The following is a 23447-nucleotide window of genomic DNA, read 5'->3' as shown; positions in this document are numbered from 1 at the left end:
AATTTTTCACTAAATGATGAATGCGCCATCATTTAGAAAAAGTACCGTATTTTATTTTTCGGAAAAGTTTTTCTTTTTTTTTTTAAATATTTTTTTTTTTCAAATAAAATGTCTCGTATTGAAGTAAATCATTTTTGTAAGAAACTAAACTTAAAAAAGTTCTTTTAGATATTGTTTGCATTCTTGCGTTTCAAGATTTGCTTTTTAAAGTTTCAACTCTAAAAAAGGATCAAATGTGAATAAAAGGATTAAAAACCTAAAAATTAAAATTAAAATTAATAGGATCAAATGTAAATAAAAATAAGTTAAAATAAGGGTTTATAAAAGCAACGTTTGCTTAGTCATCAATACCACAATCGGCAATTGAAAAGCTAAATGTGTACAATTCTGTTTAAACAGATTTATTCAGATTTAACTTTTCAATGAATCCGCAAGCGTTTGCGGGGTTCTGCTTTTAAAGCACAGCTCCCTCCAAATTTAAAACAGCTTAGCCCTTAAAGCACCGCTCCCCCCCAACTTTAAAACTGTTTAGTTTGTTTTTAATTTTTGTTAGCACAAAAAAAAGATAATACCGAGATATTGATTATCGATGTTTATTATTAAAATTTTAACATGATATGTTCTTATATTCTAATTTTCTTGTGAATATTTAATAAAGAAATAAATTTGAAAACATAATAACAATGAAACTTTTTATGAAAATTTTTATTGAAAGTATTTTAAGTAAGTTAAACAATAAAGATAAGAGAGACCGCTAGTGAATCAAAAAAAAAAAAAAAAGAAAAAGAAAAGAAGCGTATTAATTGAGGTGGGTTTTTAATGTTTCAACGATCATCTGATTAAAATATAAAATAAAATCAAAAATCGTATACTTTGAAATGCGATAAAATCTTCAGATGTCGCTTCGAAAGGCGTAATAATGATGTCAAACAATATCTTATTTGTCAAGGTACCTAAGCAACAAATGAAACATGAATTTCGATAAAATAAATTTTGAACTAATACTGATATCAAAAAAATTATACTTTGTTAAATATAATAATCTTCAAGTCATTATGTCAATCTTAATTATGTGAATCATAATTATAGCAAATGAGATTTATATGATGCATATATTGTTAGTATATATAATTTAAATTAAGAGTTTTTATTATCAAAGATTTAAATTAAATTAATTTTTATTTTATTGTTAGGTTTAACTTTATTTTATTACTAATATGTTGGTTTCATCATTTTCTTTATTTTTTTTTCTTTATTTTTTTAGGGTTAATTATGAATAATATAAAGAAAATGTATAATGTAATTATTAATTTTTTTTTTAGTATATATATATATATATATATATATATATATATATATATATATATATATATATATATATATATATATATATATATATATATATATATTGCTTGACAGACAGAGGCTTGGAAAAGATACGGGTGGCAAAAACACCGCAATTTTTTCATTGAGCCATTCATTCTATATAGGCTTTAATAAGTTTAAAGTAAAATTAAAAAAAATAACGTGAAATGCTTTGTTAAAATAAAAAGGATAAAATATTTAGTTTGATAAATTTAAAACATACAAGTTATGTCATAATGTTTAAACTGTTAGATTTTGTATAATGTGTTAGGAATTAAAAAGATGCAAATTCTTCTGCCGTTCACACGAGAAAATATTTTTTTTTACTTTTTTTACAAGTTTTTTTATACATTTTTATTATATAAATATTATTTGTAATTGTAATATTAAATATTCCCTTTTTATATTATTGTGTTTCCTGTTAGATGTCGCCAGCAATACCTCATAGTATGTTGTTAGACTTTATCTTATAGGACGTACCAATATTTTTTCGCCCTCCCCCTCCCTCGCCCTCATAAGTAAAAAAAAAATTGCCTCTGAGGACATAGCAATCTTTTCTCTTGCAAAACTAATATCTACTTTTTTAATGTATTAAAATAAAAATTTTGATAATTATTCAAAAAGTTTTTAATTGCTTAATATGTTTTAATTGCTTAATATGTCAACATATATAATTTGTAAATAATACGTTTTTCGATAAGGTGTAAATACTTTATTAACTATAAAGTATATATAAAAGTATATGTAAAATGCAAGCCTAATTGTATGTTATTTTTTGACTGTAAATAGCTTTTTTCAGAATAAAAAACAAGCTACTGCTTTTGAAACGATCGAAATTAATATAAAACAGTTTAACATATTCTACCATTCAAGAGTTATTACCACTTTCACTGATGGAAACAAACACCTACCACTTTCACTGATGGAAAATAAATGTTTATAGTAATTTCTACATTTGAAACAGCAAAATAAATTTTTTAAGTAAAAAATGCAAACTTAAGAAACAAGAAGAGTTAGAATGAGAAATACAATTTTAAAAAATATATTTCACAACCGAAGGTCGAAAAAAATCAAAAACCATGAGAAAAAAGATTTTAATTGTCCTTCTGCAACAAACTATTCTACAGATAAACGTTTTATAAATAATAAGTTGGACAATATAGAAGAAGATACCACATTGATCATCAAATCACCAAAAGATTTCAATAACCCTCATTGCTGTTTAAAGTTGATCTATCATGACCATAAATGCAATCCTGAATATTGTAAGAAAAAAGAAGATTTAAATGCACATTTGCTTTGTTTATTAAGTAAACTACCTCAACATTCTTGTGAGCACGAAGCACTTACTCAAAAATTTTTTCATATGTCACCCTCTGCATACTTATCAAAACGAAGACATGCAATTTGTGAAAGTTTAGAAGAAGAAAGAGTTACTTTATATCAAACGTTAAGATCCTTCTTAACTCTTCGAAAAATGGTTATCTACGAATTTTTTTAATATTTTATGCTTTCAATTATAATACTTTGTTACTAAAATTATATAAGCTTATTATTATTTTATTAATATTTACTACTGTTCTTCGTATTATTTGACTACTGTTTTTAATATAAAAATTTAAAACAGAAAAAAAAGTTTTTAAAATGTATATTTGTTTAGTCGACGCTTGAATCTCTAAAAAGAAGTTTAAATAATGTTATTAAATCGTCTCAAGCTTATCTAAATGCTTCATAAGTGCTCCAAAAACTTATAGAAGAGCTTCAACACTTTATATAAGTGTTCCAAAGGTTTAAGTGATTCTCTAGCATATATAAGTGCTCCAAAAGCTTATGCAAATGCTACTAGAGCGTATATAAGTGCTCCAAAAAGCAAAAAATGGGCACATTTTTATCTTTTTTCAATTATAATTGTTATTATTATTATTTTTAACGTTATTATTATTATTAACAACAAGATTTTCTCTTTGGAGCGGTTGCTTAATCTAAATAAACTAATTGATATATTAATACATAAAAAAAAATCAAAGCATTATTCAATTAAACATTATATAAATTTATGACGTCATGGAGAGGTAGGGCATGGGGGTTGGTTAAATTTAAGATATTTTTCGAATTGTAAACATGGGAAGGAAGAAATAGTAATTTGAACGTCCTTCGTTAAAAAAATAAAACAAAAAAACAAAGGAAGACAAAAATAAATTGTTTTAACTTACTAAATTTTTATCTTTTAATCTTGTATATGAGCATACATAAATATAAACTTAACTGGTACTTAAATAATATATAACAATATTTGATTTACGGAAAAAACTCAGCAAATGCGTCAATGTAATGTGAAATATAATATAAAAAAATGTTTAACAAAATGATTTTGTAAAACATTTTGCTATTTTGTTATAACAAATTGATGTTTAAATGAAAATTATTTGAATGTTTTTTTTGTATTGAGAAAAAAATATTTTTATAACTTTTAACTAGGGGTGTACCGGAATGGAAATCGGTTTTCTAGAATTAAAAATTACATTTATGTAATTTTCAACCTCATAATTGAAAGTGAAAGCCTGTACCTTAGCATCGTGGCTACATATATATATATATTTATACTCTATAATATATATATATATATATATATATATATATATATATATATATATATATATATATATATATATATATATATATATATATATATATATATAACCTATTTCATTAATTTGATTCTTTTTTCATTTAAATCTAATATGTTATTTTTATTTGTTTTTTATAATTTCATTTAATGAAAGTTTTAACCTGCATAATATTTATATTAAGAATTATTTCTTTGTTTTCTATTTTTCTATTTAGGTTAAAATTGAAATATTTACTGTAATAGGCATCCTATACTTTTTAATTATTTGAATTTAAGTTACATTTAAAATGAGACTATTCTCAGAGGCAGGTAACAGAGGAGTCAGGTAACAGAGGAGGCAGGTAACATTATCGATGAAAAAAGCTAGTTTGTTGCCCAAAACTGGAATTCTTTTTGCACCACAATATTCCTAAACTTCTAGAAATCCTTGCATAATTGATTGCATAATTGCAAATAAAATTACATTGTGTTTGTTAAGAATTTTACCTAGGTTTACCAAGGGTTCTTCATTGCCCAGTAGAACAATGGTTTTTTGATTTAATTTACACAGTCTGTGTCACATGTCTTAAAAAAAAAGGTAAAAAATAAGTACCGGAACGGAGTTCCGGTACATCCCTACTTTTAACTCTAAGATTTACTTTCTTTAAATTTTTATTGACATCTTTTTACTTTTTCATCTTTTACAATAAAAAACTCTTCAACTGCATTGTAGTAGAAATTTTAAAATTTTGTTTTGTCAAATTTTAACGCATTATTTGTCAGTTTGACATTTTCATTTTAAAGCCTATATCTTTTTCTTACTGCTTGCACTCCCATTATTCTCAGATTGTCAGCGTGCAACATAGAACAAAGGTATTTTTAAACTGTCACAACAGTATTTTCCTTTCACAATTGTATTGCCCAAAGTCTAACTCAGCCTAAATTTGAATTTTTTCAAATAGTTCGAATATTTAACCCAATCTCCAAAACTCTGACATTTAACACTTAAGCATAACGGTCTGTGCTGACGACGCATTTAGTAAATTCGTTATTGAAGTTTCCCAAATCATCGAGTTAAGTTAGATCTACTAACCATAGGTTAGTAGTTTTTCTAAATAATTTAAAACATTAAAATAAAAATTAAACTAGAAATTGATTTTTTTTAAAATCAATGTTACTGATAAATTTTAATTTATTCTAAAAAAGCTAAAACTTCTTAAAAGGAAATTTAAAACAAACTAACAAATGTTTTTAAATCTTCAACCTTTAGATTTGATTACATACGCAAGTTTTTTTTTTATAATAAAGTTACAAAATTTAGTTGATGTCGTGTGAGAAAACTACAAATAATGAGAAACATAATGAGCAATCGTACAATTCTATACTATTTTGAAGCATTCTGGATGACTAAAATTTGTTTGCCAGATAGAATCTTTAAGAATTGGTTCTAATGTTTGCTTGCTACAAAAGCTGTGTGATATTTCATTGTGTGAGAGTGTGGTATTTCATTATGTAAGAGGGTGGTATTTCATTGTGAGAGAGTGTGATATTTTAGTGTGTGAAAACGTGATATTTATGTGTGTGAGAGTGTGATACTTCAGTGTTGAGAGTATAATATTTCAGTGTGTGAGAGTGTGATGTTTCCGTATGTGGGAGTGTGATGATTTAGTGTGTAAGAGTAGGATATTACAGTGTGTTAGAGTGTAATGTTTTAATGTGACATTTTGGTAAGAGAGTCTTGGCATATGTGATAACAGCTCTCGGTTTTTTGTAAACATAAGGCGTAAACAAATAAAAAATACAATCTTTAATGTAAACCAAGAAAATTAATTTGCATAGTTTTGAAAATAAATAAAGTTTTGAAAATACAGAACTATAATTGGGGAAACTAAAATTAATTTAAGTTTTCAATTTTATTTTTTAGAATTTTTAAAATATACAATATATAAAAATGTGATAGAGCTAAATAAAACTATGTTTAATATATAAAAATATGATAGAGCTGAATAAAACTATGTTTAATTATCATGGTTTCAGTTATTATTAAAAATTTTAATTTCTTTGTTTCAAAGCTTTAATTGTTTGAATATTTTATTCTAAAGCAGAACAAATCGGGAAGTACATACGAGAGTTTAAATCCCCATTAGTTCTTGTCATGTTTTGTAGTTCGAAGTTATAGAGTTGAGAGAGCAAATACACTAAAAAAACGTGAATAACGTGCTCATTGATTTTCTAGTACTAATGAAATGTCTTCAGAATTATCGTTTGAAAAGTCAGAAAATTCAAATATTTGAACAAAATAAAACAATTGAAGCAGATGACATACATGGTATTATAAAAATAGACTGTTTTAAGAAAATAAAAGTAAATAAAATTAATAAACTAAATAAAAGATGATCCTTTTAAAGTATTCAAAGCGTCAATACAACAAACAACTGATTAATTGAGAGTTGTTAAAATTGCAATAATTTCTAAAGAAGGCGCTAGAACTAAAATTAACAACTATTGATCCATTTCTGTTCTATCTATATTTCTGTTCTTTCTATATTTCTGTTCTATCTAAATTTTATCTAAGTTTAAGAAAGAATTACGATTAAGGATGTTTTACTTGATTGCAATAATTGACTTAATTTTCATTTAATCTAATTTAATTCATTTAATTTAATTTAATTGACTTAATTTTCAAATAATTTTCAAATAATTTTCAATGATTTACTATTATATAACAAATCTAGTTTTAAAAAACACAACTCTATTATTCAGTTTTTAAGTTTCTCTCTACAAACTGAGTATTTTTTTGACCAATTGAAGGCATTTGATACTATTCGGAAAATGCTGCTAGTGGTTCAAGTGAAGTCAGAAAAATATTTACATTTAAATTGCCTCCATCAGCTAAACTATATGTTTATATTCGGTATGACCGTAACGACCATAAAAACTTATAATAATAACGAAATGTTGATAAAATATTGATGTTCAAGGAGACAGTTACAAATTGTAACTGTCTCCTTGAGTTTTTTAAAATTTGTAAATATGTGTGAGCTAACAAAGATAGCAGGTTTACTTATGCGATTGTTAGGGTTACAGTGATATATTCAGGATCAAATATTTTCTTGGTTTCTTTAAGTTTGCCTTAAAATAGCAAAAATAAAGAATTACCCAGTGGGCACAATACGTTTTTAAAACGTTCTTTGGACGTCTTTATTAGGTTTAAACCTTATAAAAACGTCTAAAAAACGTTTTAAAAACGTACCGTGCCCACTGGGTATTCACTATAAAATTTTTTTTTGTATAGGATTTTACAAAATCAGTTTTAAAATAATATTATTCCTCTTAAAAATTTATATGCAATATCACTGATTATTTTGAAAACAAAACAAAAAAATAAACAAAAACGCTTGTTAAATCCAAAAAATCATTGTATGCACTAGATAAAACACTTAATGTTGGAGTAGACAAAAAAGATTTTTTTTTTTAATGAATCTATAGAATAGACTTAAATGAACAATATCTAATATATATAAAAATAGAATCTCGCGGGTTCACAACTTTTTTGATGGTTTAAAAATACGTTCGAAAATAAAAAAAATTTTTAATGTACGTTTACTTTCAATGCCGCAGCTGGAGGTCAGTTGGAGGTCTTCCCCAAAAAAAACTGTCATTAGGACTCCTTTTTCTTAAAAAAATTTCCACTAGATATTTTTTTTGTTTATTTTTTTAATTAAATTTACATTTGTTGTTTATCTTTCAATATTAAAAAAGTAAATTAAATTATAAAAAATAAAACTTAAATTATAATTTAATTCAATCATCGTTTATTAATTCTAGTGGATACTCTATTTAATCACAATTAGTTACATTGCTTCTGCTTTAGTCGCGTTTTTATTAGACTTAAAAACAGTATCTTTTAAATAGAATAAGAAAAATTCATCAACATCACAAAATCAGTGCTATTACAATGTTAAAATAACTAGAAATGCACAACATCTAAAAAAATAACGATATTAAATTAAAGTAGTTAAAAGTTTGTTATAAGCTAATGTTCATATCGGTGATAGCATTACATAGATTTATCAACGCTTTAAATTTTTTCTTTTTCTTTAAACTACTTTATTCATATTCAGACAAAACATTGTCACTCTAAGTATACAAAAATGTATTTTATTAGCAGTGCTTTGAAATTTTATAATGATGATTGTATCTTAGATATTTATACTTTGAAAAGTAAAATCTATAAGTGAAGCCATATACAGCTTAGTACTTTCTATATATGGTTAGAAAGAAGTTGAGTTAAACTAATTAATGCAAAAAATCTCTTGTTGCATGCTTAACTTAAATGATTTTACTTTTCATATAAAGCACATTTCATTTTTTCGGAAATGGCATAGCGGCAAAAGATGAACCTTTACTTACATTAACTTGAAATAATAATACTTTTTTTTAAATCGAAAAGAACTCAAACCCCACCAGTGAAGATAAAAATTTGCTCCCAGCTATCTAAAAATGCAAAATACTCAAGCTTTTGCATTTATTGTAGGGGCAGAGTCACTTAACAAAATTTCAAAAATACCATGAGAGTTATTTTTGTAGATTAATCTATCTACTTTTAGATTATGTTTTTTTTTTGGTAAAAATGATGGGAAGAGTTGATCTTAACCATTTGCAATCATGTGTATATTTGAGAGGTTGGGGAAGAGGGGAGGGGGCTTTTTAATTTTTTTTCATGTACTTTAAATATAAAACATTTTTGTAGTTGAACATTTTTTATTTAAAAAAAGACTATTTTATGGTTTTTATCCAAGATTTTTTATCTATTGGTTTAAAATTTAAACAATGATAAGCTACAACCATTAAGTTTGCTTCTCCGTCTTTTTTTGTTTCTAAACGTTTCAATGGATTGTTAAGAGTGGGAGGAAGGGGAGGAGAGGGGTAGGAGTAAAAAAAGAATTTTGTAGAATTTTTTTAATTTTTTTGTAAATAAAAAGAATGTCAACTAGCAATTGTTAAAACAAAATATCTCATTCTGAAGATTTTCATGTTGGAAAAAGAATTGAATTTATATATAACACATTACACATAATACATAACCAACAACACTTGCTAATTAAGGAAACTGTATTACAGAGATTATCATATGTGCTAATTTTCCAAACATTTCTACAACTAATATAGCTTGATGTCTATTTTTTTACGGCTTAATGTATTTAAATAGGAGGTTGTCTCATGGTAAAGAAAAAAAAAAACCACGCGCCCTTTATTAGGTGAAGAAAATACTAACTAACATATCCGATGTTTACTATATTATAGTAAAATGCTTATAAATTTACAATTCAGCCCAAATTAACAATACAGTAATATGTTTTTATGATAAAAATATCAATATATAAATATTTTTAGTTTTGATATGCCATTTTGAGACAAGAATGCTTACTTAAAAAGGAACAGTAAGAATTTAAACAAACATTAAACCATAAAGGAAAAAATGTGATTTTAAAAGAGGAAGTTTTTTTAATGAAAAATAAAAAACTCATCATCTTGAAAGATAAAAAAAAAGTTTTAAAAAGTAGACAAGAAGTTGTATATTTTCTCAATGATTAGAAATGATTGCAAGTTCAAAAAATTTCGCGCGAAAAAAATTTTGCAAAATAGAAAGTGAAGTAAGAAAAAAATTAAAAGGTTATAAGAATCCATTAGGAAACAAAAAAAGGTCGGTTAGCAAAAAAATTGAGGAGACAATAAAATGTTCAGATACTTGCGGTAATGGAAATAATAGGATCTCCAGCCTTTTAGAAAATTTAAAAAATATATATTTTTCCAATTTTTATTCTGTAAAGTAATTACATAAACTAGGTCTTGAATTAACTCAAACGGAAAAGTCTGCAAGTTATATGACAATAAAAAATTTTTTGGACCTGAAAACTGATATTTCTTTAATTTGTTAAAAATGACATTACTTTAGAAAGAATAGTTAAAAACCAGATCATCAAACTGGAATATATTGCGGCTATGGGCTATGTGTATATCTCGCTATATATATTATATACTTATTTCCAGATTATAAAAGATTTTTAAAAATTTGTCATTGGCCTTTTTGCTCTACATTAAAGTGTAGAACGTGCTTCTAATTTATGGCTTCTAATTCTAGTCGAGACCTCATTGAAACTTTTAGATTCAAAGGAAGACGGAGAAGCAAACTTAATGGTTGTAGCTTATCATTGTTTAAATTTTACAAAAACAACTCTCATGGTGTCTTTAAAATTTTGTTAAGTGACCCTACCCCTACAATAAATGCAAAAACTTGAGTTTTTTGCATTTTTAGACAGCTGGGAGCAAATTTTTATCTTCACTGGTGGGATTTGAGTTTTTTTTCAATTTGGAAAAAGTATTATTATTTTAAGTTAATACAATTAAAGGTTCATCTTTTGCCGTTATGCCATTTTCGAAAAAATGAAATGTGTTTTTTAGTCATACCCCTAATATATATATATATATATATATATATATATATATATATATATATATATATATATATATATATATATATATATATATATATATATATATATATATATATATATATTTATATATACATATATATATATATATATATATATATATATATATATATATGTATATAAATATATATATATATATATATATATATATATATATATATTTGCATATATATATACATATATATACATATATATATATATATATATATATATATATATATATATATATATATATGTATATATGTATGTATGTATATATATGTATGTATGTATAAAGTAATCTAATAAATAAGACAATTTTTTAAATTTTTGTTTAAATCATTTATTTTATAAAATACATGTTTCGACTATATTATAGCCATCATCAGTTAAAATATATTTAAATTCCTAAATTAAATTAGTAAAATTAAGTTAAATTAATAGAGACCTTAAAATAATAAAAAATACAATAAAAATGCAATTAAAAAATGTAACATATATTTTAAAAAAGATAAAAGAACCAGTAATGTTGAAAGGAACTAGATTAAAATTGTCATTTTTACATGGTTCATTTGTTTATTAATAGTGGGTTTTTCCCAACTATATATATGCTTTCTTAGAGTTTTAATATAAATATGTTGGAGGCCAAATCCAAAATTAAAAAATTAGCACGATTAAAACTATTAAAACAGCTTTCATTTGAATGAATATGTTTATAAAAGTGTGAGTTTTTATCCCTTTTTTGGTGCTCGATTATTCGTGTCTATAAATGGCGAGTAGTTTCGCTAGTATAACAGGTTAACAGCCTGCGCATTCAAACTTATAGACAACGAAGAATTAAAGTCTGTAGGAAAGAGATCTTTTGCGGAAAAAAGGTTTGAAATTTTAAATGAAGTAAAAACCAATCTTACGGTGACCAATTTACAATATCTTCTAATGATTGCGTTTAGTCTTTGTTTAACTAAATCAGATATTTTTCCAATATAAGGAAGTTTAAAATATTGATAATTTTGAAGGTTTTCCGAACGCGATGAAATGTCGATATTGGTGTTGTTAATGCAAAAGCTATGAATTTTCTTAATCAACCAAGACGGGTACAAGTTGCGTTTGAGAACTTTAAAAAGATCGTTAATATCATTACTAAGACTGAGACTAGTGTTGTTTATTTTATAAGCTTTATCAATTAAACATTTATCGAGACTAACTTTGTATGAAAATGAAGTAAAGCTAAAAAAGTTTGTGTAGAGTCCCGAGAAAGTTTTCTTATGAAAAATAGGGGTAATTGTGGAATTGTTTGTTTTATTTAGAGTTAGGTCCAAAAAAGATATTTTGATTGAATTTCTTTTTCCATTGTAAAAGTAATAGAATTATGTTTATTATTGATATACTCCAAAAATAAAATTGGTGTGATTTTCGGACGTGAAAGCAGCAAAAATGTCATCTAAATACCACGTAAAAATTTTGATCTAGTTCCATGAACAATTTTGATCTAGTTCCTTTTAACATTACAAGTTCTTTTGTCTTTTTTAAAATATTTGTTACATTGTTTAATTGCTTTTTTATTGTATTTTTTATTATAAGATCTCTATTAATTCAAGTTAATTTTACTAATTTGATTTAAGCATTTTAATATATTTTAACTGATGATGGCTAAGATATAGTCGAAACATGTATTTTATAAAATAAATGATTTTAACAAAAATTAAAAAGTTTGTTTTCATTAGAATATTTGCACATTTTGTGCTGAAGAGAAACTTTAGATATATACAGTATCGGACAAAACGAGTGCATCCAAATAATGCTAATTTAGTTTCCAAATAATGCTAATTTACTTTATATAAAAGTGCTGCATTTTTTCAATTTAGAGAAATAACTATGTTACTGTTTAGAGACAAAGTTCTTCAAGTTTTATTCATCACAAAGTTCATTATTTGTACACGAAAATTAATAAATTAATTAAAAGTATTTTAAAAAGTTGATTTCCTTCTGGACAAAACAAGTGCAACTCGACAAAATGTTGACCAAGCCGTATTTCGCTATCAATATTTCGTGGCAAATCCTTTGTTGTCGATCACAGCCTTGCATCTTCGAGGCATAGATTCGATCAGGTGATCAATGAAACTTTGTGAATCGCTTCCTAGGCCTTTTGGATTTGTTCAAACAGTTGATCCTTATTACGAACACCTTCACGATTAATTCTGCGGTTGACGATCTCCCACAGGTTCTCGATAGGGTTGAGATCTGGAGATTAAGGCGGCCAATCCATCACCGTTAGGTGGTTGTCTTGAAACCACTGCTTGACTATTTTTACAGTGTGTTTCGGATCGTTGTCTTGCTGAAAAACCAATTTTATTGGCATATTCCATTCAGCATGAGGTAACATAACATCTTTCAGGATATTTTTATACATGAAACGGTTCATTATTCCATCGTTTCGATGTATTGGACCTAGACCGTTAGCAGAAAAACACCCCCAGACCATTACATCGCCTCCACCATGCTTCACGGTCTTATGGCAGTAACGTAAATCGAGGCGTTTTCCGGCGGGTCGACGTACACGGCAAATGCCATCGCTCCCAATGATGTTGAACTTCGATTCATCACTGAACAGGACAGTTCGTCATTTCTGCATATTCCAGTCAATATGAGATGTAGAAAACAGGAGTCTTTTCTTCTGGTTTTTTAGTGAAATCAGCGGTTTCTTTGCAGGGCGTCGAGAAAACAATCCGGCTTCAACAGCAAGTTGTCTGATTGTTCGGTCCGATACAGGCAGCTCTAATTGCTTTTGTATCTCGACTGATGATATCCAGGGATCCTTCTTGACGGATCTGACGTTCATAGAATCCTCTCTAGAAGTGGTGGAACGCAGTCTTCCATCTTTGTTATCTGCTGCCAACTTCTCCGTAGAACGATATTTTGAACATAGTCTTGATACGGTCCATTTTTTCACGCGATATTCATCACAAATACTTTTTTGTGACATTCCACTTACGTAATCGTCAATAATTTTCTTTCTTAGTTCCAATCCAAGACTTTCGATAGCCATTTTTGCACTTGAAGTCATAAAAATAATAAAAATAAATAATCACGCTTCTCAAGGCTTACCGTGTTAGATTTACCTTGTGATGATACAATAATGCTCTGTAGAACACAACGTCTTGGTTGGATGTGGACTGTATTGATGTAATGAAACACTTGTTTTATTTCACTTCTTGTATTGATGTTCTTTGATAAAACACTTTGATAAAACTCACTTCGATAAACTGTCTTGATAATACTGACTGATTGACTTCCATGTACTGACTGAATTACATGTCGATTTACATGTCTCTTATATAGTAAAATGAACCTGTGTGAACCTGTTCTGGAAGATTCTAGATGCTTCTTTTTGATGCTTCTGGAAACTTCTGGATGCGTCTGGATGCTTCTGAATGTTTCTGGATATTTCTGGATGCTACTGGATTTTCCGGATGCTTCTTCTGGAAACTTCTGGAAGCTTCTGCATGCTTCTGGAAACTTTTGGATACTTCCTTTAATTATTGAAAAACTTCCGTGACGTTGACACGGACCAGACTTAAGAAAATGAAACAAACCAAAAAAGTTGCACTTGTTTTGTCCGCTGCAAAATGGCACTTGTCAACGAAATTCTGCCTGTGTGCTTTCACCTCTCAGTTGATTGCTCATGTCATGGCATGCTATGACTCCAGACTCCTGAACTGTTTGCTGTGGTAATATAGTTTGTTTCGTTTTTAAGACATGTAAAACTAGGAACACTTTTTAGCATTGTTTGATGTTGGTTGCAAATGTTTTGTCCAATACTGTATATATATGTGTGTGCATGTGCGTGTGTGTGTGTGTGTGTGTGTGTGTGTGTGTGTGTGTGTGTGTGTGTGTGTGTGTGTGTGTGTGTGTGTGTGTGTAGGGACGTCAATAAGACGACTGAATATGGATATCCTAATAAAATCCTAATATAGACGTCACCAAGACGTCATAATAAAGACGTCTTCACTGGACGTCTTTGAGACGTCTGAATTTGGTCTGAGACGTCTCGACCTAATTAAGTCTTTTTGATTCCAGTGAATATATAATTTGATCAAATTTAAAAATGATTTTTCTTGTTTAAAAATATTTTTATGCTAATTAGTATAAAAATATTTTTAAACAAGAAAAATTTTCAACTTTTGCCACGACAACATCAGCCAGATATTGCTGATCTATACACAGAAGTGAATTTTTTTTTCTTATATGACCATTTTCCAAGAAATGAAAAGACAAAAAAATCAACATGACAAGTCATTTTTTCTAAAATACTTCTTTTGGCCTTCACGGATTTTAGTTAACACAACTTTTTATCAAATTGCTCGTTATATTTGCCTTTTTTAGTGTGCACCACGGATATGATGCTTCATATAGGTTTCAACGAATTTTATAACGACATTAAAATTGTGTAAAAGATCTTTATATTCATTTTCTATAACTAACTCACGAACCTGATTTATTTCTGATATAAGATTAACACAATCAACCCATTTTTTATTGTTAGTAGCTACAGTGTTTTTATTTTAGTGTAGATCTATTATCTGAAAGGGCAAAAGAAGTAGACTGGTTATAAAAGTAGAACATTAACTACATTTCGAGAGACAATTACTTTTCGGATATCATTTATCTTTTTACCTCCTTTATTAATAAATAGCAATCAAAGTTTGGAACCTGTTCATGCCAACTATTGTAGCATCATCAAGACCAGCTAAAGCTCTCCTTTTATACCAGCTACTGTAACATCATTAAGACTTTTGACGCACTTTTACCAATTTAAAATTCATGTCTTGGGACAACTGTTTTGTTGCTTTCAGCCAATACTCAAAGAAAAACGACGCATATAGTGAGTCGTAGCATGAAAGATAGGTTTTTAATTGGCTTTCTATTAGGGTTTTTTATTCCACTAATTTGTCGGCGGTAATAATAAAACAATACTGCTCTTTTCCATCTATGGAGTTAAAAAATATTATTTCTTTCAACAAAAATGCAAAAGATATTAACATATTATTCTCATATATAAAGCATGTAAAGTTTCCACCTTTGTTCTAAAAATTAGAGTCAAAAGAGATTTTATCTATTGCGAGCATTTCTCATAGAGACTATGAGAAGGTTTTATGAGTCATTTTTTGTAAGAATCAGGCAGTCAATGGAAGTGACCTCCTCCAAATTGCTTGAATTTTTTATATATTGATCAGAATATAGAGAAAACCTGTTGGGGAAAAAAAAAATTTTCAAAAATGTTTCGTTTACTCGGAATCTGAGCTTTAATTTTTGAGATTTTTTTAAAAATTTTTAGAAATTTAGTTTTTGCCACCTTTGAACCCATTTTTTTGGCAAGGCAAAAAGTTGCACATAGCTTTTGTAGTTAATATCAGACGTAACCCAAAAGCTCTCTCCAAAAAATATAAAAAAGTTGCGTGACACTGTGCGGTTGGCTAATTATCATAGTTCAAAAGTACAAAATCAATCAGTTTTGTCAATTTTTAATCGGGGTTAATTCTAGCGGCGAAGTGTTGCACACAATTTTTCTTTTAGGATTTGAAATTATCAAAGGTATTGAGTCTAAAAATGCAAAGAAAGTTATGTGATACCTAAGGCCTATTAATATATTAAGGCTTGAAATTGGAAAAAAATGTTTTAGTATACTTACAAAATGAACCATTACGGCAGAGACGCTTAGTTTTGTAAAAATGTAAACATATCCAACTGTCAATACAAAAAGGTCCTAACATAATAATAAAAAAAATTCGTGTGATCTTTAGATATTAAGTTAAAAATAAAGGTACAAATTGTTAAAAATGATTAAGTACGAAGAGATATTTTTTTGGACACACAGATGAGGTTTTCGCTCACAATAAAATTTCTATCATCCAAAATTAGCATTTAGCATTACACAAAACATTGCACGTAATGTTAAGAAAAAATTTAAGCGTTTCTGACTATGATATAGAAATCATAACAATTGAAATAAATAATAATAAAAAACAATACATGATCAGAAGTGAATTATTTAAATTTACGTCATAACCAAATAACTTGTGGTGATCGAATGGAAGAAAAATCGCTGATATCACGATTGTGGAGAAACAAGTTTGTGAGCGGTTGTTTACTTTACCATAAAAATGTCTTAACTTTATTTTAACGATCTTTAAAATTTGCATAAATAGAGTAGATATTTTATCATTGCTATTGAGAAATAGGTACTGCATAAATAGAACTTGTTTTTAGTTGAGTATGAAACAAAACAAATATTTTTATGAAAACTGTTGTTGCTTTTCAAAAGGAAATTGTGGATCATTCAAAAAACATAAAATTATAAACAAAATGTTCTACATTCATCAGCTGGGAGATGTTGATGTTAAGAAACACCTCATCAACTTAAAGGTAATTATGTATTTTAAATTTACGCAGACTGTAATATAATTTTTATAATTACATACTTTATAACTTCTCTGCAATAAGATTTTGAGACAAAGTCCTTTAAACAAAAAAAAATAGCTCTTTTAATTAATTCCTCACTCTTTTAATAAATAATCACTAAATTAATCACACTCTTGCAATATTGTATTTTAATAATAACAACAATGTATTTCAAACTTGTAAACATTTTTCGTGAAGAGTCAGATTATAAACAATGCTTTAAATGACACACTTAATAATTGTTTAAAAAATTGTTTTTAGGTCATGCGATTAAACGATAATAATATTTGGGAAGAAAATGGACTTATTGCAAATAGACTTAAAAGAAATCTTGAAAAGGATGAACAAATATGTGCTTTTCACCGGTACACGTTTGGTATTGCATGGAGTCCTCCAACACAAACACAACAAGAACAAACATATATGACACCTGCTACTCCAGATGAAGAATTTGATCCCGGTGAAATTAATGTTTCACAGGAGATTTTGGACGAATCTCTAAGAAGCCGTGAGAGTGTAACTGAGGTTCTTAATGCAAGTCCAATAAAATTTAGATTAAAAAGGAAGTTCGAATATCTGGAAGATACTACTAAAGATAAGTTAAAACGCAAGTATGTTCGCCTAGAAAACTTAATAAAGAAAAAATTTGCGGAAGCTGTTGCTCCTGGACAAGAGGAAATACTTATAGATTTTCTTAACAGTAAAAATGTTGATGAAATAAATAGCCCTCTCCCAATTGAAATTATTCGTGCTCAGAAAGTATATAAGCAAAGTGATTCCATGGGAAAGTTAGTTATCCTCTCATTATTAGACCATACCAAGTATACCAAAAAGTTTATAATGAACACATTTGAGTGTACCAAACATCGTATAGAAACAGCAAGAAAATGGCATGCATCTCATAAAGGGTTGGCATTTCCAGAGAAGAAAGTATTCGTCCGATCTAGTCTTGATCAAACAAAGTGTGAACATTTCTTAGACTTTATATTTACAAGCGGTATATTGCATGATGTTGCTTATGGAATAACCAAATTAAAATACGACAGCGGTGAAGAACAAAAGATAGTGCATGCAATACTGACGACAAAATATATCCACGCTATCATGTTCTATCGAAAAAGTTGTAGTGAAAACAATTATATACCATTATCTGATTCAAGTTTGTGGAAAGTATTGCATGCAATAAAACCTTCAAGTCGAAAAAGCTTAGCTGGATTAGATGATGTTACTGCTTTAGGCATGAATGGTTTTCAAACATTACAAAAATTGGCACAAAGATTTAGTTTTAAATCTCTCGAAGCTGCCCTTGAAAAAGGAAAAAGGTATTTGAAAACAAGTTATCAAACCAATTGTAGTGTCAATGACTCAAACATTTCTTCTCATAGCTCAAAACATGCCTTATCAGATCCATCTGAAAAAAATCTTCAATCCAACACAGAGATATCAGAAGTGGTATGTGCCGATTGCTATGATTTGTGCAAAGCTATCGAGATGATCAAAGAACTAACAATTCAAAATTCTGACGATGCTGATTCTATTTATGATTTGGAAATTGCTGTAAAGGATGTATTCAACTACATAAAACACCTGATGAGAGATTCTCAACAGAAAAAGGAAAAAATCGAAGCTTTTAAGCAATTAAACGATGAAACTGCTTTCTGGCTTAAAGATTTTTGTCAAAAAATTCTTCCGGTTTGATACAGAGAGGGCCAAAGAGAGTATTTTGGCAAGAAAGGAATGAGTTTACATGTGGATATATTCTTCATAAAAATAGCAGGAAAGTTATTCAAACGTGTTTACTTTACTTCAATGTATAGGTGTGATCAGGGAATAGGTGATGTTGTTTCGTTAGCCACTGCAGTTTTAGACCAATTCAGAATTGATCAACCGCATATCAAGAAAATGTTTACCAAATCTGATAATGCCGGCTGCTATCAGGGAAATCTTTCAGCTGAAGCAATCTACAATGTATGCAAAGAGAGAGATATAAAGTTGCTGAGATATGATTATAATGAACCCTGTTGTGGAAAAGATCAATGTGACAGGGAGAGTGCAGTTGTAAAGACAATTTTAAGGAGTTACGTTGACTCTGGTAATAATCTTTTGACTGCTGAAGATATACACAAGGCTATGCATTATAGTTTTGGCGCTAAAGATGCAAAAGTAGCAGTTGCTCAAATTAGCAATGATAAAACTGTAGTTACTGGACCAAAGATTAAGAACATTAGCAACTATCACTCATTTGAGTTTGGTGAGAAAAGTATGAAGATGTGGCGTTATTTCAATATCGGTGAGGGAATTGAACAAGAGTATGGAAATCTTAAAATTCAACCCTCGATTAAGTTGTTGTTGCCAATAGCAAAACAGATAATTCAATTAAGCGTAACAAGTCACTTAAAGAAAAACAGAAAAGAAGTGACAGGCAATTATATTCATTAAGATTTTGCACTGAAATGAATTGTACTTTATCATTTGAAAGCGATGCTGAGTTAGAAGAACACATGCTATCCGGTCTTCATACAGTTCCGAAATCATTAAAATCATTGGATAAAGTTCGCAACTCGTTTGTTCATAAGATGAAAATTACTTCACAACTAAATATGCCAATTTCTTCATCCTCTAACAGTGCTTCCGTAAAAGACAAACCACATTGCATGAACATTTTTCTATTGCAAGGTTGGGCATTACCAGTTCGAAGTTCTTTTAGATTTTCAAATCAGCAGAAAGAATTGTTGTATAAATACTTTATTCGTGGAGAAGAATCAGGTAATAAAATGAGCCTTGAGCAGGTTCACATGCAGCTGAGGAGAGAACTTCCGCCTGATCAATATGTAACTAGCCAACAGATAAGATCTTTATTTTCAAGGTAGGCATTGTTGCTATTAAAACTTTTGCAAATTAGATTATGTTTCTGACTGTTAAATAGTTCTTTTACAAATATGAAATTAAAATTTAGGTGAAAGTTATAATTTTGTGTGTTTGTTTACATATGTTTAAAAATATGTACAATTGATATTGTTATAGATTTAGTAACCTGAAAAGAAAAGGTAAGCTGGTAGAACCGACAACAGAAAATAATGAAAATAGTCAGGTTAACGATAACAAAGAAGTTTATGGCGAAAATGATGACTTTAATCTGGCAGGAGACAATGAAGATGATAATAAATATGAGGAAGACATCGCTAATCTTGCAAAAGAAATTTGTCTTGTATGGAAAGTGAATGATTGGGTTGCTGTTGCATATGAAAAACAATGGAATATTGGATATATTGTGGAGGTAATATTATTCAAAGTATATATTAGTTTCAAGTTTTTATTTTGTTTTACAAAACAGTGCTCTAAAATAAAAGGAATATAAATAAAATGTAAAAATAATTTCAGAATGACATTATATAAGACTTTACAAGTTTTATTGAATGTAAGCAAAATTAAACAAATCATAAACTCTTTATTATATTATTTTAAATGTTGCGCTAATACTTTTAGGTATCTATAACTGGGATCAGAGTTAATTGTATGATTAACGGGCAAGAGAAGAATACTTTTCGCTGGCCAGTTACTACCGAGGAGATAAATAACCAAACTGATAAAATTATCTGTTTAGTAAATGCTCCTTTTCTAATCAGTGGTTGTGGCGATTATTCATTATCCGAAGAAGACTATAATACAGTCATATCATTATTCTTAGAGAAACTTACTGCAGCAGAGTAGAAATTATGTGTGATGTGGTGGATAATGTGTGTAAATGACTCTATTAATAAATGAAAAACTAATTTTTAAATGGAAAAACATTTAAATGTTTGATTTATGTTTTATTTAATTAGCAATATAGTTATCTTGATGTTAGATTTTTGTTCAGTTTTTAATTCATGTTATATCATGCGTGTGACAAAATCACACGAATTTTTTTTATTATTATGTTAGGACCTTTTTGTATTGACAGTTGGATATGTTTACATTTTTACAAAACTAAGCGTCTCTGCCGTAATGGTTCATTTTGTAAGTATACTAAAACATTTTTTTCCAATTTCAAGCCTTAATATATTAATAGGCCTTAGGTATCACATAACTTTCTTTGCATTTTTAGACTCAATACCTTTGATAATTTCAAATCCTAAAAGAAAAATTGTGTGCAACACTTCGCCGCTAGAATTAACCCCGATTAAAAATTGACAAAACTGATTGATTTTGTACTTTTGAACTATGATAATTAGCCAACCGCACAGTGTCACGCAACTTTTTTATATTTTTTGGAGAGAGCTTTTGGGTTACGTCTAATATTAACTACAAAAGCTATGTGCAACTTTTTGCCTTGCCAAAAAAATGGGTTCAAAGGTGGCAAAAACTAAATTTCTAAAAATTTTTAAAAAAATCTCAAAAATTAAAGCTCAGATTCCGAGTGAACGAAACATTTTTGAAAATTTTTTTTTTCCCCAACAGGTTTTCTCTATATTCTGATCAATATATAAAAAATTCAAGCAATTTGGAGGAGGTCACTTCCACAGTTTCAGGAATTTGCCTGATTCTTAGAAAAAAACGGCTCTTATTTCTTTTTGATATACTTTGTTTTTAACTTTTTTTTCATAAATTTTTATTGTCTAAAATTAAACAAACGTAGCTTTTACAAGCATTTTTCAATTCTGCAACTGTAAACTGCATCAATATTTTGTCATCAAAATAAATGCAATAAAAGAAATGAATGTTATGTAAAGCATAATATGTACCAAGTAGTCACAATCTGCAGTCATTTTTCTTTTACAGTTAGTTCGAATATTACATTTTTGCCAGTTCATCATTTGAATCTTTTTTAAAGTACTTTATAACATTGTTAATTTTTAAAGTAATTTATAACATGTTAAAAAAGCGTATGTAACTTTTATCAAGTATTGCTGTACTGTACCGTTACATAAATGTTTTTTAACCAAGTTTTTAATTACATTACTAATTATTGAAATAGTTTATGTAGCCGTTGTTAAGCATATCTATACCGTTGCTAGGGCTTTTTTTCGTTAAAATTTGTGTATAAAAATGCATGTATAAGAAAACCAAATAACTAATGTTTTTCACGGCAGACTGAAGACCACGGGTTTTACTGGTAACCTAAAAAAGCGTATTGACCGCAAAAACTAATTTTTGATAGGTTACTTCTTTCCAGGCCCTTGCATGTACATATTTTTTTCCCCCATATAATGATTGTATGCTCTAGTGGCTTTCAAAACCACCTAGGAAAACTATATGTAAGTTATGGCCTCAAGAAATAATAATGCTCAAAATTAATGTATAATTTAAAATTTAATGATTTCGGACTATGATATTTAGACAATCAAAACTGTAACCATGTTGAATTTTTACTTTTACTATAGAAAACTTTCCAGATTAACAGAAGAATTATGTCTGTTATATTCATGTTGCTAAAATTAACTTAGCAATTGTAGCATTTGCAAAAGTACCAAAGGCGCTCCATGCGCCTTTTTTTCAAAAATTATTAAAAAATATTTTTCCAAAAATTGGTAAAAATTTTGGACCCAATATCTCCGGAATGAAAAGAAATTTTCAAAAAAATATTTTCTAGCAACCTATTTTCATTGTTTTGGACAAAAAATCTAAAAACTAAGACTAATTTAAGACAAAAATTTTTTTTTAAATATTTTGTGTTCGTATTACATAAAAAAATCCTTTGCAACATGTAAAACCCGACTTGTAAATTCAGTCATGACAAAAAAAAGAAAATATATATATATAATTAAAATACAAACAAAGGCATCTAATAAAAGATCCTAATAATCTTATCGCAGATGCCTTTTTTCAAAAACAACAAGTATTACAATACCAGAAAGAAATAAGTTATAATATAAATATAATTTCGTAAAATATATAAATATTGTATCATAAAATTTCATTATATATTGTATAGCTACGTTATCAAAAGAATTCAATAATATTTTTAGTTGAGAGAATAAAACTTTTTAATTTAATTATGAAGACTGTTCGACAAATCAAAATTTGGTAAAAAAATCCTATTCCAGAGATTTTACAAAATTATTATTTCTTAAGGTGTATTTACTTATGGGTTTCAAAATAAATAAATCTTTAAAAATTAAAAAGCATAAATTGTTTTTCCACATGTAAATGAAACATAAAACAATTAAATACATTTAATTCATATACATTGAGCATTCTCGTTTTTATAAAAAATATTTTAGTATGTGAGAATTGATCTGCAAAATTGATTAAACGCATGGTGTGTTTCTGACGGTGACAAATACGTTTTAACTTATTTTTGCCTGTACTACCCCAAGCAGTAATTGCATAATTTATATAACTGTTATGGGTGCACCGATGCCTATTTTTGACCGATGCCGATGCCAATGTCGATTGGTACAGGCCGATATCGATGAATCGGCATAGACCCTAAATTTGAATTTGTACTCTTTTTTTTTACTAATAGGAAAATTAGGAATTTTTTTTAAACAAAGCGTTAACGGTCAACTTTAATGCCTGCTTACTTACTAAAAATTGCT

General features: G+C 27.8%; 1 protein-coding gene across 1 annotated transcript; it reads left to right on the top strand.

The window, feature by feature from the left end:
- Window positions 1-19379: 19379 nt before the first annotated feature.
- LOC136081499 (uncharacterized) lies at window positions 19380-20652 on the top strand. The gene is made up of 3 exons (XM_065798820.1): window positions 19380-19792; window positions 19951-20203; window positions 20413-20652. Exons 1-3 carry the CDS (start codon window positions 19380-19382, stop codon window positions 20635-20637), a joined length of 891 nt encoding a protein of 296 aa, XP_065654892.1. The 3' UTR covers window positions 20638-20652.
- The last annotated feature ends 2795 nt before the right edge of the window (window positions 20653-23447 follow it).

Source organism: Hydra vulgaris, chromosome 06, assembly GCF_038396675.1.
Source record: "Hydra vulgaris chromosome 06, alternate assembly HydraT2T_AEP".
Lineage (NCBI taxonomy): Eukaryota > Metazoa > Cnidaria > Hydrozoa > Anthoathecata > Hydridae > Hydra > Hydra vulgaris.
Note: the sequence above shows the minus strand (reverse complement) of the source record. Positions and strands in the feature narration are given on the sequence as shown.

Excerpts from the sequence above, each read along its gene's own strand:
- LOC136081499 (XM_065798820.1), top strand. The coding sequence starts at position 19,380 with ATGAATTGTACTTTATCATTTGAAAGCGATGCTGAGTTAGAAGAACAC. Across the intron at positions 19,793-19,950 it reads ATAAGATCTTTATTTTCAAG|ATTTAGTAACCTGAAAAGAA; the intron begins GTAGGCATTGTT and ends ATATTGTTATAG. Across the intron at positions 20,204-20,412 it reads ATATTGGATATATTGTGGAG|GTATCTATAACTGGGATCAG; the intron begins GTAATATTATTC and ends TAATACTTTTAG.